Source organism: Echinops telfairi, unplaced genomic scaffold (genome assembly GCF_000313985.2).
Source record: "Echinops telfairi isolate 266 unplaced genomic scaffold, ASM31398v2 ScPeMD7_60;HRSCAF=208, whole genome shotgun sequence".
Taxonomy (NCBI): domain Eukaryota; kingdom Metazoa; phylum Chordata; class Mammalia; order Afrosoricida; family Tenrecidae; genus Echinops; species Echinops telfairi.
The window spans coordinates 18,161,051-18,182,794 of record NW_022103958.1 but is presented as its reverse complement, the minus strand read 5'-3'; the positions used below and the strand labels follow the sequence as shown (position 1 = coordinate 18,182,794).

The window sequence follows — 21,744 nt, the reverse complement described above, 5'->3', positions numbered from 1 at the left end:
GCGGAATTGGACATCCCCTTACAGAAGGGCTGCGGGGAGGAGAGGAGCAAATCAAAGTGCAGTGTAGTAACGATGAAATATGCAATTTTCCTCTGATTCTTAAATGCTTCCTCCACCCCACTACAATGATCCCAATTCTACCTTACATATCCGGCTGGACTGGAGGAGGTGCATTGGCACAGATAGGAACTGGAAATACAGTGAACCCAGGACAGATGAAACCCCCAGGATCAGTGGAGAGAGTGGCGATGGCAGGAAGGTGGAGGGAAGGAGAGGGAGAAAGGGGGAACAGAGGACAAGGTCTACATGTGGCCTCCTCCCTGGGGGACGGACAGCGGAGAAGTGGGTGAGGGAGACGTGGGATGGGGTAAGATGATAAAATAATTATAAATTATCTGGGGTTCGAGAGGAGGGGGGAGTGGAGAGGGAGGGGGAAAATGAGCTGACACCAGGGGCTCAAGTGGAAAGTGGGTGTCGTAAGAATGATGAAGTCAACATATGTATTAAAGTGCTGGACACAGATGACGTATGTACACATTGTGATGAGTTGCATGAGCCTCTAATAAAATGATTATTAAAAAAAAAAAAGATTATCCTTTAGGGTACAGGTAACTAAGCTTGTGTAGGGGACTTTCCCAATTCACTGGAGGGAGGAACTCTGGTGGAGTCCTTGGGCCTTTAGCCTCAAAGTCCATAGCTCAAAAGGACCAGCCACTTACTGGGCAGGGTTAGCAGGGGCAGTTCTGCCCTGTCCTATAGGTTCGCTATGAGTCAGAATTGAGTGAGTTTGGTCTTGGGTTTTTTCCAATTTATTATTGAAAATTTTTTAAAAACCACAACAACAGCAACAAAACTAAGTCTGAAGTGTGAGGAAATCCAAACAGTGATTTTCCCTTCTGTGCTAAAAAAGTACACATTTAAAAACTGCTAACACTTTTTTTTGTATGCACATATTTCGTACGTTGAACTGCTGCCTGCCTGTTGGATTATTCACCCTTCTTGTACCCTGAGACTTGTTTACAATCTGTTGGTGGTGGGTACCAGGGTATTGGGTACAACTCAAAAGGACTGTGGCAGTTAAATAATCTCCTGTCAACTTGAGGGAGGGGTGGAGTCTGTCAATCAGGTCCTAGCCAATGATGCCTTTGTGTGGGCATGGCCTTCTGAGGATTCTAGGAACTCCTGTCTTCCTCCCTGGAGGCAGGAGACACACATACTCTCTGCTTGACATGCCTGTTTTCTTCTTTTTTTAAAAAAAACTCCCGGGGGTGGGGGGCTGTGCACCATTCCTGGAAGTACTGCAATACCAGGACGATTCGTGGAGTGGATGCAGCAAGCTCTATTCCAACTCCCTGCTACAAAAATCCATCTAATATATTGTCTTCAGATAGAGGACGGATCAGATATTAAACTGATAAGAACAGATACTACACTTGATATTAGCCAAAAGGCTGAGAAGCGATTTGCTTGACATTCCTAATGACAAGCCACATGAAGCCACGCTGACGGCAGCCAGAGCCCTGGAGATGCGTCCACCGCCACTGGGCCCACAGGACTTTCCACGCACCAGCCTGTGATCTTCCTACATTTGACATCAGTTCATGTGCTACATGAGTCTGAAGAGGAATGCATGGGCTAATATTGGACTTATGGGCTAATGTTGAACTTATGAACTTGATCTGGGCTGGACTGTTTTATTGATTCATAATTACCTTTTTTTTCTTTTTTTAAAATTATTTTATTGGGGGCTTGTACAACTCTTATCACAATCCATACATACATCAATTGTGTAAAGCACATTTGTACATTCACTGCCCTCATCATTCTCAAAACATTTGCTCTCCATCCAAGCCCCTGGCATCAGCTCCTCATTTTTCCCCCCTCCCTCCCCACTCTCCCCTCCCTCATGAACCCTTGATAATTTATAAATTATTATTTTGTCATATCTTACACTGTCTGATGTCTCCCTTCAACCACTTTTCTGTTGTCGATCACACAGGGAGGAGGTTATATGTAGATCCCTGTAATCAGTCATAATTACTTCTTGACATAAAATTCTCTCTTGCACATATGTCCCTGGATTTGTTTCTCTAATCAACCCAGATAACAGCGACCCTATGTACAACAGAACCAAATACTGTCAGGTCCTGTGACATCCTCAAAAATCATTCCCGTTTGAGGGCATTGTCGTAGCCACTATCAATCTGTTTCATTCAGAGGTCTTCCTCTTTTTTGCTGCTCCTCTTTTACAAACATGATGTCCTTCTCTAGGAACTTGTCCCTCCTAATAACATGTCCTTTGGAATGTGGAGGTCTTGCTAACCTTACGTCTGAGGAGCATTTTGGCTATACATCTTCCAAGCCAGATTTCTTTCTGGCAGTCCCTGGTATAGTCCATATTCTTTCCCAGACCAGCACTTGATGGTACTCCACTACCACTATCAACTGCTCTGAGAAGGATCTATAGAAGGTACTAAACAGGAGAAAAATGTGGAACTAAATTCAAAATCATTAGGGACATGGTTTACTGGTGGGACCCCTGATTATGGTCCTAACCTTTCATGCCTGGGATTGAACTCACATCCACGTTAGAAAATTTTGCCATTTCAGATTTTTTAAAAGGTAGCATTTACCCAAGGACAAAATTCTGAGGGTTAGGAAAGGAGAAATGGAAACAGGCAACAAGGGGAGGCAGTAGGATAAACAATGATATACTGAGGGAATCACAATGGAGTAATTGAGCCAGAAAGTGCATAAAGCATTGAATGTGTTACCTGTCACCTACTTTATAAACTCGCTGCCATGAGTCAGTGCTGACTCACAGTGACCCCTGTGGGTTTCTGAGACTGTAACTGTTTACAGGGGTAAAAAGCCTGGTCTTTCTCCCATGGAGTGGCAGACCATTCAGATTGCAGCCCGATGTGTAACCATTATACCCGTAAAGCTTCACCTAATTTATATTAATATTTTTTTGCTAACACCATAATTCCAATCCACCTTTTCCAATCTTCCATATTAATGGTTCAGCTTTCACGTGCTTTTAAGGTGACTGAAAGAAATACCATGCCTTTGGTCAGGCACACTTGATCCTAAGGATCATCTTTCCTGAACATTTTTAAAACAGGTCTTTTGCCACCGAATTGCACAATGCAGCATATATATCCTTTTGATGTTCTCACTGCTTCCATAGGTGTTGATGGTGGATTCAGGAAAAATGACTTCGTAGACCAGTGGTTCTCAACCTTTGGGTCGTGACCCCTTTGGGGGTCAAACGACCCTTTCACAGGGGCCCCCCAATTCATAACAGTAGCAAAATGAGTTATGAAGTAGCAATGAAAATAATTTTATGGTTGGGGGGTGTTACCACAACATGAACTGTACTGAACTGTATTAAAGGGTCGTGGGATTAGGAAGGTTGAGAACCACTGTCGTAGACAAATTTCAGTTTGTTAAAGAGATGATTCAGGATGAGGACTAGCCTAATCGGAAAAACACATGAATAGGGGCGTGGAGCTTTGAACCAGGTGATACCAGTCTCTCTGGAAAGGGAGAGGGGGTGGAGACTGAGTTCAATTCCCAGGTGGTGCCCATGTGTTGCAGCTCCAATAAAAACCCTGGACATCTGGGTTCTAGGAACAGTATTTTGCATCTTCTCACACATAGGTATGCTCAAAGGAAGGTGTCTTAACTCAATGGCAGGCAGAGGACAACAGAAGCTTCCGTTTGAGACGCTCCTGTACTTCACCCTGTCATTCTCTTCAGCTGGTTCTGATGTGTATCTTTGTGCTATAGGAAAACGTAACTGTAAGCACAGTACTTTCGTTCTGAGTTCTTCTGACGATCAAATCTCAGGAATCTGTTCACTCGTAGCCTGCTGGTGGACAGTGAAGGTGGCCTGGGGAACCTCTAACTAGTGAATGGTCTTTGACGTGAGAGGAATCTTACACAAGACTGTGCCCTTCACATGTAAAGGGGTGGCCTAACTCCAGGAAGGTGCTGTTAGAAGTCAGTGATAAAAATAACTATTTTAGGGAAAATAGGAGATGGAGCACATGACAGGAAGCAATGTCTGCAAATGACTTTGCATCGGTCTGCTACCCTTGTGCAGCGGACCAAAGTTCACAGGAAAATGGGAAAGATGACATTTTGCCATGAACTTTTCAAAGTGCGCTTTTACATCCATCCTTCATGTGTCTTACGCGTGAGGACTAATTAGTAACAGTTTGTGAAACACAGGCAATTGCACAAAAGAATGACCAGAACCAAAATTGTTTTTAAAATGTGAACTTCTGACACTTAAAGGATTTCATTCCAGATTCTCAATTATATAATTACAAAAAAAAATGTTTCAGGGGAACATACATAATCTTAACATAAATGCATGTCACTTATCACAAAGTTAGACAGTAAAGTTTATAAAGGAGAAACAAAACCAACAGTATTTACAAAGTTAGACTACATGAGACATTGTGAAGAATTTTTTGTCCGTAAACAATACACTACATACTTTTACACACTACATTTCAAAAGTGATGCATATGCAAATAATATGATAAAGGTGGGTAGCATTGAAGGCTTTAAAGTCAAGGTCAAGGTTGTAGTGATAAAGACTTTAAATTCAAGGACAGATTGTCTAAGAAAGGACAGACACTAGCATTCAAGTTATTTAGTCAATTAATTCCTTGTGAGTACAAAATATATAGTTATCACTAAATGAATTAGCCTAATTACAAATTTTGTTCATTTCTAAATAAGTCACAACTGCAAGAAGTCTTTTCACAGAATTATTCAGCCACATAATTTCTCTCTACCCATGTATAGTATTTGTTATATTTTAAATCCTTATTCAAAACAATTTCCTCCATTTCTATAGTTTTATAAGTATAAAATATTTTAAAACAAAGAAATATCTATTTCTTAGCTAGAAAACTATTCTTCCATGGACTGCTGGAAGAGAAAGAAAAAAAAAGATTCCATTTGCTCCCATATGTCAAAAACACAAAGCAAACTCAAACAACCCAACTCCTAATGTACTGTCGCATAGAACACAGGGCCTGAAACAATATTTCATGCTAGTTTTCCTGCTAGATGCTGAGAACAATTTATTTATGTACATTATTGAAAAATCTATTTAACAGACGGGATTCATCCCAGCGCTTCCATCAGCAGAAGCCTTGCTAAAAGAGGCGTGAGCAGCGGCGACGGCGGATGGGCACATCAAAGACTCTCCTCCGCCTCTCTTCTTCATCCTCATCGGACTCATCCATATCTGCTGACTCCTCCTCTTCTTCCTCCTCCTCCTCCTCCTCCTCTTCCATCTCCTCATACTCATCAGGACCCATTTCCTTAGAAGAAAAAACAATCTTTTGATAAAAACAATTTCAATTTTAGTTATCTGTCCTTGGTATTTCATGTAAATTCACATTTATTTAGAAGGCAAACACATGCACAAAAAATACACATTTTCATAAACGAACATATGTTCCTAATGTACATGCTTAGTGATGTAAGAGCGTAGAGTGTATTCTGTAATCAAATTGCCAGCATGATCTTAATGGTAAATGTGTTTCATTAATATGTTTATTTTTGTATACAGCAGTTGATAATTCAAATGAAGTAGCAATCAGACTATTCCTATTCACTCAACAGAGGTGTACTGAATGTATATTAATCTATTAAGTCCCAACTATTTAGCAATCTATGTGGTGGCATGGTGGTATGAGCACTGGGTTGCTAACAGCAGACACTTTGTGGGGGAAAAAATTAAAAACAATGTGGAAATATTTATCAAATGTGTCAGCAAGAGGCTTGACAGATGTTTGAGCACTTACTCTAAAGTACCTCATCTCAATTTCACTACTACTGGTAGCCTCTCAGTGTAGAAGAGTAGTGGCAATGCTTTAATTTCTGCCTCCTAATAACACTGGAAGTGGTGGGGGGCACGCGTCTTCAGAAAAGCTCCTGGACACTACATATTATAGGACAGTAAAACAACAAAAAAAACATGCATACATTTCAGCTAAAACGTTCCCCTGGATTCTGTACTAGTCAGACCTTATCAATGGCATTATGATCATGCCTGAGCAATATGGTTGAGAGGGACACTGATAATAAAATAAAGCAAGTCTAAAGGCGGTGACCAGAGTTTAACAACCAGGCACATTTGAAGTACTTAGGTATTTAGCAGCAACTGAGAAGTTGATGGAAAGGAAGAGGAAGCATGCTTGGTATTGATCTTAACAAATGAAAGGGCAGTCACGTGAGAGGGGGACTATGCTTACTCTGCAGGAGTAGCACAATCATCTCAACCAGGGGCTGGCCAAGTATTTCTATGAGTGAGTAGACAGTAAATGCTTTTGGCTTTGTGTAACTACAGTATCTATTTCAACTATTCAGCTATAGTCTGTTACAACCACTGGCAACACAGAAACAAGTGATCATGGTGTGCTCCAATACAACTTTACTGACAAAAGCAGCCAAGAGGCCAGATTTGGCCAATGGGACACAGTTTGTAGAACCTTTGTTTAAACCAACAAAGTTAGAGAGGTGGATACAGGCTCATAATGAGGATTTCAAGTATGCCTTTTTAAGAAATGAGCTCAGAATCAGACTGCAGAAAGTACAAGTCTGTGAATTAGCATCACCTTTTAAAGAGGATATTTGTATTATTTAACTAAATTGGGAGTTTTAGCAAGTAAAGACACTGTAAGAAATTATTTTCTTTTTTAAAAAAAATCATTTTATTGGGGGCTCATACAACTCATCACAATTCATACATACATCCATTGGGTCAAGCACATTTGTACATTTGTTGCCATCATCATTCTCAAAACATTTGCTTTCTGCTTGAGCCCTGGGTATCAGCTCCTCGGAAATTATTTTCTTAATGAAATAAAATAGATCCGATTCCAATTGATCTAGTGAGGTTCTTAGATCGCAGAACAGTTTTTGAAATGGTGGGAAAGAAGCCAATCCTTTGAATAAGTCAATAGCCATGGAGTTTCTCCGATTGAAGATTTTGGAGCCAAACATATTTTCCCACCTCCCGGAACAAATTCACAAGGTCCTTCAATTCCTCAGCATCGCTGGATGCTTCAGGGAGCATCACTTATAAATCACTTGTCAACAAAGACACCCTGTAGAGTTAATCCCTACAGTCATGCAAATTAGCTTCCAGAGGGAAACTTAACTCACCAATCGGGCTATAGACACCCTGAATGTTGGACATGCCATATGGAATCGGGGAATGGCGACATTAAAGATCTTGTCTTTGAAGTAAAGGAAATGGAAGGTATAGTAACCTTCCATATATCCTGATGTTGTAGAGAATGTGGTGCAACTTGTGTATTCGTATACCCGACCTGGGCTGATAATCGGAAATTCACCTGTTGAGACAAGAGTAATATTAAACCAAGGTATAAAATTCATTTTTTCTCTTATAGTCTCAGAAACCCACTGGGCAGTTCTATCCTGCCCTACAGTCACTATGAGTCAGCATCGACTTAATGGAAGTAAGTTTGAGTTCTGAAGTCTTTAAAAATAGCAAGAGATTAAGACACATTCTGAACATGCACCTCAAAACAAAAATTGCAAGAGGGAGTCCAACAGACCAAATTACAGAAAAAGAATTAAGCTTTAATAAAATTACTTAGCACTACATTACTACATAAATATGTAGAACATGTATCTATCGGCAGCACTGAATTAGAGAAACTTTCATTAAATTGAATTTTGTGTATCCTTGGAGCTGATAACAGAAATATATAATTGAATATTATATTTCTTTCCTGAAGCATATATTAAAAAACTGAAAAAATATGAAGATTCCGGAATTTATGATCATCTTAATTTTTAAAAACTAAATGTCAGTGGTAACGAGAGCTAAAGATTAAAATCTGCAAGCCATAAAAACCTACGCTACTGAATTTAACATTTTACTTCCAAGCTTCATAAAGGTAACCAAATGAAATTCATTTTCTCTTTCTGTCCTATGCCTTCTAACTCTATAGAAAATGATAATGAGTAATTAACCAAGTAAGAAAACAAAGTACGTAAGAAAAACAAGAAACCTAGGTGACCAATAACATGTGCTATTCTAATTTTAGAAAAGCTAATTAGTTTTAAGGTAGTAAACTGGTAGGATAATGATCATTGTTATCTATTAAACAGTATTTATTGTAATTAGGAGACACCCAGGTCTGTAACTTTCACACTGTAGAACTCAACTACCAAAAAGGTACAGTCATCCATGTTCCATTAACTCCATCACACATTCTCCAGGCCAAGTGTCACATATGTACTCTCTTAAATGACTAAATCTAGGGTTACATACCAACTACTCCAGGTCCTTGAACTTCCTCTACATCACCTTTAGCATTGGTTATTCTCCAATAGCGACTGTCCAACTGACAAGCCTTCTCGGGAAGTGCATCCTTTGACATTTCAATTCTGAAGAGAGAGGGGTAATAAAATCATGTATCTGACCTTTTTAAGAGTTATGGTACTCAGGGAACATTGAGGGGCATGTCCAAAGGAAACTAACCAACTCAAGCCCGATGTTAACCATCAAATCTCATGAAGGCCTCAAAGTCATTGACCTAACCAGCTTGAGCTACCAGAGAGTGTTTTCTTGCTTTCTTTTTTAAAAAAATATTTTCTGCATTATTTTTTTAATCATTTTAAGGGCTCATACAACTCTTATCACAATCCATGCATACATCAATTGTGTAAAGCACATTTGTACATTCATTGCCCTCATCGTTCTCAAAACATTTGCTCTCCACTTAAGCCCCTGGCATTAGATCCTCATTTTCCCCTCCCTCCCCCCTCCCCCCTCCCTCATGAGCCCTTGATAATTTATAAATTATTATTTTGTCATAGCTTACCCTGTCCGATGTCTCCCTTCACCGACTTTTCTGTTGTCCGTCCCCCAAGGAGGAGGTCACATACAGTTCCTTGTAATCGGTTCCCTCTTTCCAACCCACTCTCCCTCTACCCTCCCAGTATCACCACTCACACCACTGGTCCTGTACGGATTCCCTGTATTTCCAGTTCCTATCTGTACCAGTGTACATCCTCTGGTCTAGCCAGACTTGAAAGGTAGAATTCGGATCATGATAGTGGGGGGGTGGGGAGGCATTTAGGAACTAGAGGAAAGTTGTATTTTTCATCGTTGCTACATCGCACCCTGACTGGCTCGTCTCCTCCCCGAGACCCCTCTGCAAGGGGATCTCCAGTGGCCTACTAATGGGCTTTGGATCTCCACTCTGCACTCCCCCCATCATTCACTATGGTAAGATTTTTTGTTCTGATGATGCCTTATCCCTGATCCCTTCGACACCTCATGATCGCATAGACTGGTATGCTTCTTCCATGTGGGCTTTGTTGCTTCTGAGCTAGATGGCCGCTTGTTTACCTTCAAGCCTTTAAGACCCCAGACACTATAACTTTTGATAGCTGGGCACCATCAGCTTTCTTCACCACATTTGCTTATTCACCTGCTTTGTCTTCAGCGGTTGTGTCGGGAAGGTGAGCATCATAGAATGCCAATTTAATAGAAGAAAGTATTCTTGCATTTAGGGAGTACTTGAGTAGAGTCCCAATGTCCTTCTGCTACATTAATACTAAACCTATAAATGTAGGTTTTCACTTAATTTTGTGCACTCAACAACAGGATCAACAACTGAAAGGGCCACATAAAAATTTACATACACTGAGAAACTTTTTCTAGAATACCAGGAAAACCTTCTGAACAATGAATAGTTAGTCTTCCTTTCTTTACAAAGTTTTATAACCCATTTCCCATTTTTCCATTAGTTTCTAGAAAGTTCAGAGCAAAATGCCCTCATTAGCTACTGGGGGTGCACCGTGACTGTTTCTAGTAGAGGTAACCCTTGAACAACACGGGTTAAACTGTGCATTTTTAAAAACACTGGGTAATGCTAATTACTTTAGTTTATCTCTAATAAATTTCAAATCCTAATAAAAGGTCACTTTCTGGGATTCTTGTGTATTTTCCATTGTGTGGTACAATCCCATAATCTTGAATCATACCACAGACCAATACAAAGTGGTACTGGTGATGCTGGATGAGCTCCAAAGAAGCAGAGAAAAGTCATGACAGGACAAGAATATGAAACGCCTGCATTGGAGAGTGTAGCATATGCCGAATAGTAATAATTTATACATTATCAAGGGCTCATGGGGGGGGGAGTGGGGAGGGAGGGGAAAAATGAGGAGTGGATACCAAGGGCTCAAGTAGAAAGCAAATGATTTGAGAATGATGATGGCAACAAGTGTACAAATGTGCTTGACACGATGGATGGATGGATGGATGGATGGTGATAAGAGTTGTATGAGCCCCCAATAAAATGATTTTTTTTAAAAAGCCTGATACTGAGGAATGACATTCAAGGTAAATGAATCCAATGTAAGGGTCATTGCTGCAGCCACATCGGCAGGTGGGAAAATCGAATACATATACAAAATATGTGTTAATCAACTGTTTGATGCTAACTTTACAGTTTCTAGTCAACAGTATGCTATTAGCAGTTCAGTTTTGGGGGCGTGAAAAGTTTTATGTAGATTTTTGACTACATGAAGGGTGGCAGTTGTTCAAGGGGTTACTGCATTTTTATTTCCCACCTTACTCTAAGAATCTCTTATTTTCAAGTACCCTATAAAAGCACATGGCTAAGGTTTCATGCTGCAGCAGTTACCACAATTCTTTTACACGCAGAAGGTCCTAGACCCAGTGGACCCCCAAGAAGGATTTAAGGAACTCGCAGTACTATTGGGTACGTGCTGGATTGCTAACTGCAAGGTCGCTGAATCAAAGGTACTAGCATTTCATGCGACAAAGAGAAGGCTATCTGCTCTCAGGCACTTTATATAAAGTTGCTATGAATCAGAATTTTTAATAATATATAAGCACATGTAAGTGATTTTATTCATAACATATCAGTACTAGTAAAACAAAAATTAAAACCTATTGCCATTGAGTCAATTCTAATACATACAAGAGAGAATTACCCCCACTAGGTTTTTAAGGCTGTAACCTTTATGCTAGCATATTGTCAAATCTTTTTATACAGAGAGGCCGGTACGTTCGAACTGCAGACCTTCCAGTTAGCAGGCAAGTACGTAACCAGGACGTCACTACAACTGCTATGTCAGTCTTATGCAGGATCTCAATTATACAATTAAAAAGCATCTGTACATGTGAAACATGATAGAACCAAGATATTTCTAGGCTGCTTCATGGTAAGCATGTCAAACTCACTGCCATGAAGTTAAACTGCCCGCTGTGGGTGTTTAAGACTGTAACTCTCGACAAGAGCAGGGAGCTTCTTAGCTAATACTAAAATTTTTCAATGTTTCTTGGTAAGTATACATAATCATATTTTAGAATATGAGGGGACTTCAAAAAGTTTGTGAACAAAATGTATTAAAAATGATGAATTTTTTCAAAGCATCCTTGTATACATACATAAAATATATTAAGAAAAAGTATCCTTAATCCTTTAGAATGAGTTGTTTTTGTGTCATAGCTCAGGGAAGTTCTAATTAAGAGAATATGAAATAATTTATTGGTTTTTAAACCAGATCCAATACTTAAAATCTAGTATAACATAGAAGAAGCACTTAGTAAATATTCATTAGACTTTTATTTGGAAATAGGCATGAAATTTGAATGCATGGTTTTGTGTTCAGCCAACTTGATACCTTTTTCAAATCCATTACAAACTCTAATACCTGGCTTTACCCATCCTTGTATATTGTACCAGGCACAATACTTTGTATGCAGGATATTTGTAAATAATAATAAATAGCAATAGATAACTTAAATAACTTAGAGGTTAATGTAAACTTAAGGTGTACTTGCTGTTAAAAATTCATCAGCCTCTTTCCTCCATATTTTGGCAAGAAGCTACCTTTCAAAATATGTTTCATATGTCATGTGAAATGAAACAAAATAAACACACCCATAGGCTATAACCCATTAGTAACTGAAACGTGACCCCATTTAGAATCCTCACCTGATTCGGTACGTGAAGAAATAGTGGGGAGGATGTACAGAGCTAAGTTCTGGCAGAAATGATGTGGAAACTGAAACTGTAATGTCCCCAGTTGTTGCTACACACTCTGGATCATGAACATACCTAGGTAATGAAAAAAAAAATTTTAATCAATTAATTTTCATTCCATAAAAGATTTAAAGATACAATCAATACAAATTAGCTTATACTTGATGATAAAAAAATTTAAATCACATTCGGTTATGTTTGGTGCCTTTAAGGTAGAGTCCTATGGAGCACAGAAGACAACTAGACCTGTTAAGCTAACCAGAAACTTTGGCAACTCTGGATCGCTAATGACAAGAACAGTCTGAGATCCAATGAGCAATGGTCAAATACTGGATTAGTGAGTAGTTGGAAACTAAAATCGTCTTCAGAGTTAGGGAAACTTTTGTGCTCTCTGAAAACCCAATTACACCCAATAAATTATGGGTATGATAGAAATAAATGAAAAGGATTAGTATACTGTTCCACTTAAAACAAACTCACCGTCAATTCTGATTCATACAAACCCTATAGGGCAGGTTGGAACTGCCCTATGGGTTTTTGAGACTGTAACTCTTTATGGGAATAGAAAATTGCATCTTTCTCCCATGGAGCGGCTGGTGATTTTGAACTGCTAACCTGTGGTTAGTAGCCCAACACATAACCACTATGCCATCAGGGCTCCCATATTGCTCCTAAGAGGACTAAAATGTCTAAATTATCTATCATTCCTGAAAATTCAGCCTCTGTGAATCTATTTTACCTTTAATACTATAATACCCGAGTGTTCTATTTCAAGATAATATTTTTTACCGGGAGTTAGTAGTTCCTAACTTGCTACTCATAGTAAATCTACTCACTTCCAAACAACCTGCCTTGCCCAAGTAAATTATTTATCAATTATAAAGCCATAAGCATTTAAATAAAAATCTCTTTGCTTTTTTCAAGATAAGAAAACTACTGGCTGTTCAAGAGTTTGCACATTTAGCTTTAACATTTTTAAAAAGCCCCAAATGAAATACCTGAAAATCTGGTCTCTGATGATAGGGAAGCCGCCTGATACAACATTGCTGACATAAGAGGTAAACCAGTCAGTAAAAGTAGTACCTGGTAAACCAGGAAGGAAAAAGAAATGCATTGTAAGATACCAGAAACATTTATAATTTTTCTCAACTTAGGGTGTGATATCATAACCCCCCACCAAAAAAAGAATAACAGTCTAGAAAGTCATATAGAGAAATTCTAATGTGTCACGTGGTGTTGATATGATTCCAAATTCAACTCTGACAATACACAACCACCAAGAACAAGGCAAGAAAAATGAAATATTGTACTATTTACAGAATGTTCTGGAAGTATTAGCCAGTGCACTTACAGAAGAGAAGTAAATAAGATGTGTAGTATTACAAAGATGAACATTTAGTATTAGTACACGAAATCACTGTGTGTATTTTAATGAAACTAGAGAAATGAGATACATTATAAGAAACATGTTGATTATAATTGGTTAGGATTTATAAAAATTAAAAGAGATGTGTTAATATTAATTCAATTTAAGAATATAATGAACATTACTTTCCTAGATAAGGGTAATAATATATGTGAAAGTTTGTGTGTGTATATACTTATATATATATAAATCTAAAAACGTTGATTATATAAAAGAAACTTGAATAAATGAAAAGGTCATAACCTCTTCTTGTAATAAGAAGACAAATTGTGCTTTTGTTAAAAAAGCAAATTTTATTCATCCAATGTAATCCCAATAAAATATAATATTTCACTTTGGAAAAAAAAGGTGTGGTGTCAAACATGGAAACATTTTGGATCTAAATCCTACTCGTCCTTCATCGGGTCAATTTCCTTTGTCAGTTCTATCTCATCGTTCCCTGAGATTCTGTGCTAAACAAAAAATCAGACTTGAATCCGCCATAAGGTAGATTGGAAGAAAGGCCTGGCAATCCACTTCTGAAGAATCAGCACTGAACACTCGGTGGAGCACGTTTCTATGGACACACTCAGGTCACCATGAGTCAGAATCGACTTGAAGGAAACGGAGGAGGAGGAAATCACATGAAACAAACCCGAACTCACTGTCATTGAGTTCATTCCGACTCACAGCAATTCTATAGCACAGGGTAGAACTGCCCCTCTGAGTTTCCAAGCCTCCCCTTTCTTCTGAGGGTGACTGCTGTTTTAGAACTGCTGCCCTTGCGGTTAGCAGCCCAACTTGGAAGCACTACACCACCAGGGCTCCAATAGCTAAACAGTGAGGTCTAAGCTTAAAGACTTTTTATAACTTGCTAGCTAGGATGAGGCCAGTTTGCAAAAAAACCACAAAGCTGGAACAAGCCAGAGCAGAGAACAAATGAAAAATTATTATTCTGTTCAAGGTTTATTCAGGGCACCTTTACTATCAATACATGGGGATGCTCAGTATGTGCCACTGTTTTTAAAAAGCAGAATGAGGCATCAGGAAGCTTCTCTTAAGTGTGCAAATTCTAAGGAAAACCAGATTGAAGGAATACCGAAGGAGTGAGTTACACTTGCACACAAATTTGAGGGTTCTTAAAAACCTGTAAGAAGGACTTTTTAAGGTCAAGAAAAATGAGATGTGCCGGGTGCTTATGAAGCACAGAGATTGGTCTCTGAAAAATCGCTGCTCTGAGGTCACTGGCCTCAGAAGAGAAGTAAAAAGTTGTTTTGCACAGATCTATAGCTCTAGATTATGCAAATATGAAAGAAAATGGTCAAAGGAACATATATACCCGTTGATGGTGGTCCTTCATAGTCACTCTTCTGCACCCCAAAAGTATAACATTGCACAGGGCATGGCTGTTATGCCCAAATAAGAAACCAAATCCAAACAAAAATAGGAGTGCTGTGTTAGTGACAGCCCAGATGTATTACCGTATCAACGACAAGCCTTACGGAGCACAAGAACTAAAGTGCTGACTTGCAAATTAATGGAAACATTTTTTAACCTTTCTTTCTTTTTTTTTTTTAAGCAGGAGGCAAACAAAGGAAGACTGCTTTCTCTTACCTATGATAAACATGTCAATAGCAGCTGGATTCCGAGCTATCTGATCCTAGGAGAGAATAAGAATGTTGTAATTAATAAAAGCTTTCACTGTATTTTTCAATGTACCTTATCTCTTATCTTTAGATGATGCAAAAGAGAAAAAAATAAAAATAAATTGAGACTCCAACCAATACTCAGACATTTCTCAGATCTTGTTCTTATGATTTCTTGATTTGAGCTCTCACTAATAAAGCCCCTGGAATAACAGTTAAGATACCCAAAGAGTTTATTAACCATGACAATGAACTAAAAAAAAAAATCCTTCATGAAAACAATCAGGGAAAGTAACATAAGAAGACATATAACGTACTGCCTAACAGAAGGGGCTTCAGATTCAAGACACCTCAACAATTCTGAGTAAACAAAGAGACGGCCACTGCTATGTCCACCTTAAAGATCCATCAAGTCAAAAATGGTATCAAAGATTTGGGAATACTTGGGTGGGGGTGGGCAGGAAAGCTATGTAGGAACTCTAAATATTTAAAAGCGATATGGTGTTACATGTCTCAGATAACTATAAAAACCATTTTCTACCCTATAATCCTTTGCATCATAGGCAAAAATAAAGGCAGAGGTTCGATAACTAAGGGATTACTGAGAACAGCTGAAGAAAAAAGGATGGAACCAAAGACCATATTTTCTATCATTATATTAAAAATGCTAACAAGCTCCTATTCAAAAAACTACATTTTTAGACAATTCAAATTCTTCTGGTAGAGTGTTTTGGACATTTTCACTGTACTCAGAGCTTGAATCAAAGGATATTCAAACTAAATTTTCAAAAATCAGAAAACTACATTACAGTTAATTATGTCAACAAAAGGCTCATTATTTTTCCTAAACCTTAATTTTGTTTTTCCTTTTCAATTTAAAGACACATTTTATTTGGACAGAACCACTTTTTTAAAAAAAAATAGCTTTATTGGAGCATAATCCACATATCATACAATTCAGTAGTAACCTTAATTTTTTTTTTTAAACACAAAACATTACGTGTGTGTTTTTCATTGTTTGTCCATTGGTAACACTTTCTTTTGGCAGTTTATGCCATGTCAGAATAAGAAAGTTTTGTGATAAATTGCATAATTTTCTATACCACCCATTCTACACCCTGAAAAAATATCTAACATGCACATTTTTATCCAATTAACAGGACATATCTTAGAGTCACATTTGAACACACTTCCTACTTACCGGACATTGGTAGAAAACTTCATTTCTGTTTCGGCCTTCTGCAGCTTCCACTGCTATGTACTGACTCAAACCAGTGTGTATGCAAAAAGTGAGAGGGAGACAATACTTCAGGCCCTGTCTCTGCTGGAACCCTCCGGCAGCTGTATCGACGTCTAGCAAATCCTCAGAACGATAGTGGTTAGACAGTGCCATACTTCCCAACAACCTGAAAAGAATCAGACTCAAACAGTGAATAAGCTGCAGTGCCAAACAAACACCTATGCTTTTGAAGAACAACCTGATTGTCTGGATGAACAATAATTTCACATGGTCAACTTTACGAGTAGGGCGCCACGTGGCCATCCTAAACCAGGAACACCACAGACACTACAATGTCTAGAGGGTAACCCAAACTCTGCTAAGTGAAGGTAAGATGATTTACATTTAAATGTCTAGAGTTTAGCCTGAAAAGGAGAAACGTAACTTTGGACATACGAAAGAATCTAGCTGGCCAGGTTATGTTGTAATTCACTCGAACTCACTGCCATCGAGTCCGTTTCGATGCCCAGCGATCCTACAGGATGGGACAGAACTGCTCCTTTGGCTTTTAGAGACTTCAGCTCTTATGGGAGTACAAAGTCTCATTTTACTCCTGCAGAGTAGCTAGTGATTTCGAACTGCTGACCTTGCTCAACTTGTAACCAGTATGCCAATAAGTAGGTGTCGCTGATTTAAGACGAGGGAACCTTGGTGGTGGAGGGGTTACCCACTGTGCTGCTAACTGCAAGGTCGGCGTGCGGAACCACCAGCACTCCACCAGTGAAAGCCAAGGCTCTCCGCTTCCGCAGAGAGTTAGTTTTGGACACACGCAAGGGCAGTTCTAACCGGTCCTATAGGGCCATAAGTGTCGGAATCAACTCGATGGCAGTGAGGGTTTTTTAAGTTGATTTACTATTGAAAAGGGTAAACGCTCTCTGACACTTTTATTTTGACACAACCTTTGACTTGCATGATCTCTATGAGGCAGAATGTAAATCAGTCAAAACTTTGTCCACATTTTCGTAAATTCTGAATGCCTGGGATTTCAATGAATTTTACTGTATATACAAGGCGGCTTCAAAAGTTTTGTAGAGAAAAATGGAATTAAAAAGATAATGGAATAATACATGACAGTGACACAGGTCTCAAGGTCTACCTGGCCCTTGACAAGATTCCTATCCTAAGTCTCACTGCCTGGGCTAGACACATAAAAAAAAAAATCCATGTTGAAATCCACAACCTCTTTTCTAAGCCACTCTCTTAACAAGTTCTCTATTTACTCTTGAAAGACAATTCTTCAACCGTTTCGTTTCAGTTAGACAGGAAAATAGACTAGGGGGGAAACGTGAATAACTTAATGCCTACCTAGAACTAACTTCTAGCTCTGATGATGCCCAATATTTGATTTTGAATGCTACCTTGTAGCCTCAATATGATCATCTCTAGAATTCCCTGAACCGACTCAACTCTGATCTTATCACTCATAAGATGTCAAGAGCGGTGCCAAGTTCTCCCCAAATCCTTACTCACTGCCATCAAACCAATTGGACTCACAGTGACCCTATAGGACAAGGTAGAACTACCCCGTGAGTTTCCAAGACTGTTAACTCTATGGGTGTGCAAGGCCTTGTCTTTCTGAAGAGGAGGAAGTTAGTGGTTTCAAACTGCTGACCTGCGGTTAGCAGTTCAACACGTAACTACTAAGCCACGAGGGCTCCTCTACAAAGCCTCAGAAACTGTATACTGTGTCACTGTGAGTTGGAACGCAGTTGATGGCAGTGGGTTTGGTTTTTGGGTTAGTTCAAGAAAAGGCTAGAAGTTCTTTCATTGATTTAAAAATGACACGTGAAGGTGACAGTGATGAAGCATTTTGATTCAGTAATTTCAAAGCGGGGCAGTTTAACCTAACAATAATAGGCAAGTCGAAGTTGTCTATATTTGTCTATTTCCATAGCCCTGGGGCTACCAGTAAGTGAATGTGTTGGTAGAAATGATGTTTTCATGAGGCTCATTTATCTTGGTTATATCTAGCTATTTATAGATATAATATACATACATATATATAGTGCCTTATAGATGACTATAAAAAAGAATAGGAAATTCCTATATTCCTGCAATTGGTTAAGGGTAACCACAAAAACAATTTATTTACTTTCATTCTAGAAATTAACTTGCAGCATTAAAATAGCCAAAGGTTGCCCATCTTACCCAGGAACCACTAACTTCTGTCCATTGTGAATTCGATATGAACAGCGGTAATCATCGGGGAGCTTGCAACCGATTTGAGCTTCCACGGCATCTAGATCTTCCTCTCGAGCACCCTCTGCAAATACACATTTAAAAACATTTCTAAAGAAACACTAAGTATTAAGTCTAAGAAGACATACCATATAGCTCATAACAATGTAACAATCTTAGAGTCAAGTGAATTCTGTCCAAAATGAAATGCTGAACTAAAGGCAGTGAACTGAAAATTCGGATAAACATTGTATCTTTTGGCCATTTGAAGTCCTGAGCAAGCAAATTCCTTAGTTTCCCCTCCATAGGGAACACACCAGCAGGAAGCAAAGTATGGAAAGATGGGTTCCAAGGAGTTCCACAATGTCCTCCTACAACACAAACTTTACAGGTCTTTTCTTAAATCTAACACACACAATTTTGTTAACTGACACAAACCAATGGCTCCCAGAAGTTCTCTACTGGGTAGTCTTGGAATATGAAATGTTAGACATAGTACGTTCATGCTGTGTGGAGGCTCTTCACCTGGATTCTACTTCACATGTCTGTACACTTGCCACATTTTCTACCTTTAAAGAGCAGGAAACAATGAAAAATACCAGAGTAGAGAGAGCCACTTCCAACAACAGCCTCCCAGGCCTGGAAGCAACTACAAACGCTAAACAACAGCCACCAGAAACCTCGGTTTGAAGTGTTTGGCCCGATAAGAAGTAGAAATCTCAGAGAAGGTGGCCCCTCGTCTGGTTCTTCCTGCCCCTGTCACTCGGGCAACCATGCACCCTGAAAGCAAATGTGAACCAAGGGGCTGAGGAGCTGAGCAGAGCTCTCCGCAACACCTCAGGACTAGAGAAATATAGAGGATTTCCCAAAATCGATGAACACATCAAGACACAGGTTCAAGCACTATAAGCCTCATAGAGAACAATTACAAAGAAAATAATATTGAGATACATCATCTGGAAAACGGAAAATCAAAGATAAAGAGAAACCTTAAAAGCAGCCAGGAGGGAAAAAAATACCTACTTACCTTCCAAGGAGCAAAAACAAGATTGACAACTAAATTCTCAATAGAAACAATAGAAGCCAGGAAAATGTTATTTTCAGAGCACTAGAAAAAAATCATTGCTAACCAGAATCTTATATCCAGTGAATACATCTTTCAAAGGGAAGATTAAATTCATTTCTATGGTAAATAAATCTAAGAATCTCATCAACAGCAGTCCCCAACTGAAAGAAATACTAAAAGGAATTGTTCCGGCAGAAGGACAACCATCTCAGAGAAGTGTAAAGATGAGGGACGCAGCAAAGAGCGACAGAAGCAGTAACGAGGGAGACAGATCTGAAACCACGCTGAATATATGAAATTACGTTTTTAGGGATTTAAAATACACAGAAATTAAAATCACAACAATTATAACACAATGGGCAGCAGGAAGGAGAGAAGTAGAGTTAAAGTATTCTAAAACTTCCCAATGTCCGAAAAGCAATAAAAATACTAATTTGCATTAGATTTTAATAAATCAAACATGTATGCTGTAATCTTTAGAGCAATCACAAAAAGAAGATAGAAGAAAGGGGGAGAATGAAACAAAAGAAAACTGAAAATAAAGAATAATAGTAAGACAGACACTTACTTGACTTAAATAGACACATGGTACACTTAAACTCAATGACATTGGTTATTACAATAAATATATGTAGACTAAATAATCTAATTAAGATCAGCAGACTAGATAAAAAAATAAAACACAATTATCTACCACTTACAAGAGATACATCCAAAAAATATAGACATAAAACAGTGCCAGAATAGCTTTACTAAGATCAGAGAAAGGAGATTTTACAGTGAACATTATTAGAGCTAATAGAAGATTTTCATAGTGAAGAAAAGATTAAATTCACTGGGCTGACATGTAATTCTAAAATGTATGTTCCTAATAATACATCTCCAAAGTACATTTTAAAATATCACAGAACTAAAATGGGGAAAAAATAAAGCAACAATTAGAGTGGGAATATTCATTTTTTACTGCTGCATAACAATGACCACAATTGAAGCCACTTCAAACAACGCCCATTCATCACTCCACCGTTTGTGAAACTGGCAGGTCTGGGCATGACCACTGTATCCTCTGCTAGGATCTCAGAAGCCTGAAATCATGGTGTCCACTAGGGCTGCGCTCTCATTCTGGTTGTTGGCAGAATTCAGTTCCGTTTCATTGTAGGACTGAGGTGGTTGGTTCCTAAAAAGCACTTGGCTAATCCCTACCACAGGTCTGCTCTACAACATGGTAGAACATGTTCTTCAAGACAGCAGAAGATGTATTCGTGCTTGAAACCGCTCTTGGTTCCTGGAGGGCCCAGTCGCTTTTATAAACTCACCTCAATTACGTCAGGCCCACTCAAAATAATCTTCCTTGTGATGACCTTAAATTCATTTCGAACCTTGATTACATCTGCAATATTCCATCATCATCACATAACAGAACCTAGTCATGGAAGTAAACATTATATTCACAGTTCTGTCCGCACTCAAGGGGAGGGGATTACTGGGTCATATATATGGACACCAGCAAGCAGGAATCTTGGGAGGCTATCTTAGAATTCTACTAACCACAGTGAGAGATGTTAATACTGCTCTCACTAATAATCAGACAAAAATTAATGAAGATAAAATTAACATAGACGATCTGCATAAGATGAATAAAATTTACATAATCATTGCATATTGTACTAACCCCCACAACTGAGAATATATATTATTTTCAGGTCTAGATGAAATATTTACCAAAATAGATAATATGCTGGACCTCAAAACAAAGCTCACATTTCAAATGATTGACCTCATATAGAGTATGTTCTCCGGTCAAAATGGAAATCAACTATAAATTACCTTGTGATTTTTCTCTTCCTATTTTCCATTAGAAAAATACAATATCCCACTTTCCAATTTGGGAATCAAAGGGAATGTTTTCAATCTAATAGACTCTCTTAAACAAACACAGCAAGCGTCACATTCGAAGGTGAAACGTTGTAAGCTTTGCCCTGTGATCAGAAAGGTAAGGCTGCCCACATCAGCGTGCTTAGTCAACACTGATCTGAAGGGCAAAGCCAGTGCAATAAAGCAAGTTTTTTTAGAAAAATGACATA

General features: G+C 38.6%; 1 protein-coding gene and 1 non-coding gene across 3 annotated transcripts in view; both read right to left on the bottom strand.

Moving 5' to 3' along the window:
- Window positions 1–1,273: 1,273 nt before the first annotated feature.
- On the bottom strand, window positions 1,274–1,463 carry LOC115869915. The gene has a single exon (XR_004046436.1). It is a non-coding gene; the product is annotated as a U2 spliceosomal RNA (small nuclear RNA).
- Window positions 1,464–4,268: 2,805 nt separating this feature from the next.
- Window positions 4,269–21,744, bottom strand: part of FBXO3 (F-box protein 3) — a 28,939-nt gene continuing 11,463 nt past the window's right edge. Inside the window, exons 3-10 of one of the 2 annotated variants that reach the window (XM_030885883.2) lie at window positions 18,565–18,679; window positions 16,339–16,543; window positions 15,106–15,151; window positions 13,085–13,169; window positions 12,039–12,161; window positions 8,333–8,448; window positions 7,195–7,385; window positions 4,269–5,345 (exon numbers count right to left, since the gene is read on the bottom strand). In XM_030885883.2, the coding sequence (XP_030741743.1) occupies window positions 5,178–5,345; window positions 7,195–7,385; window positions 8,333–8,448; window positions 12,039–12,161; window positions 13,085–13,169; window positions 15,106–15,151; window positions 16,339–16,543; window positions 18,565–18,679 (1,049 nt within the window). In that variant the 3' untranslated portion in view covers window positions 4,269–5,177. Of the gene's footprint in view, window positions 5,364–7,194; window positions 7,386–8,332; window positions 8,449–12,038; window positions 12,162–13,084; window positions 13,170–15,105; window positions 15,152–16,338; window positions 16,544–18,564; window positions 18,680–21,744 lie in introns of both variants that reach the window. The other variant, XM_045290930.1, reaches the window with a different exon arrangement.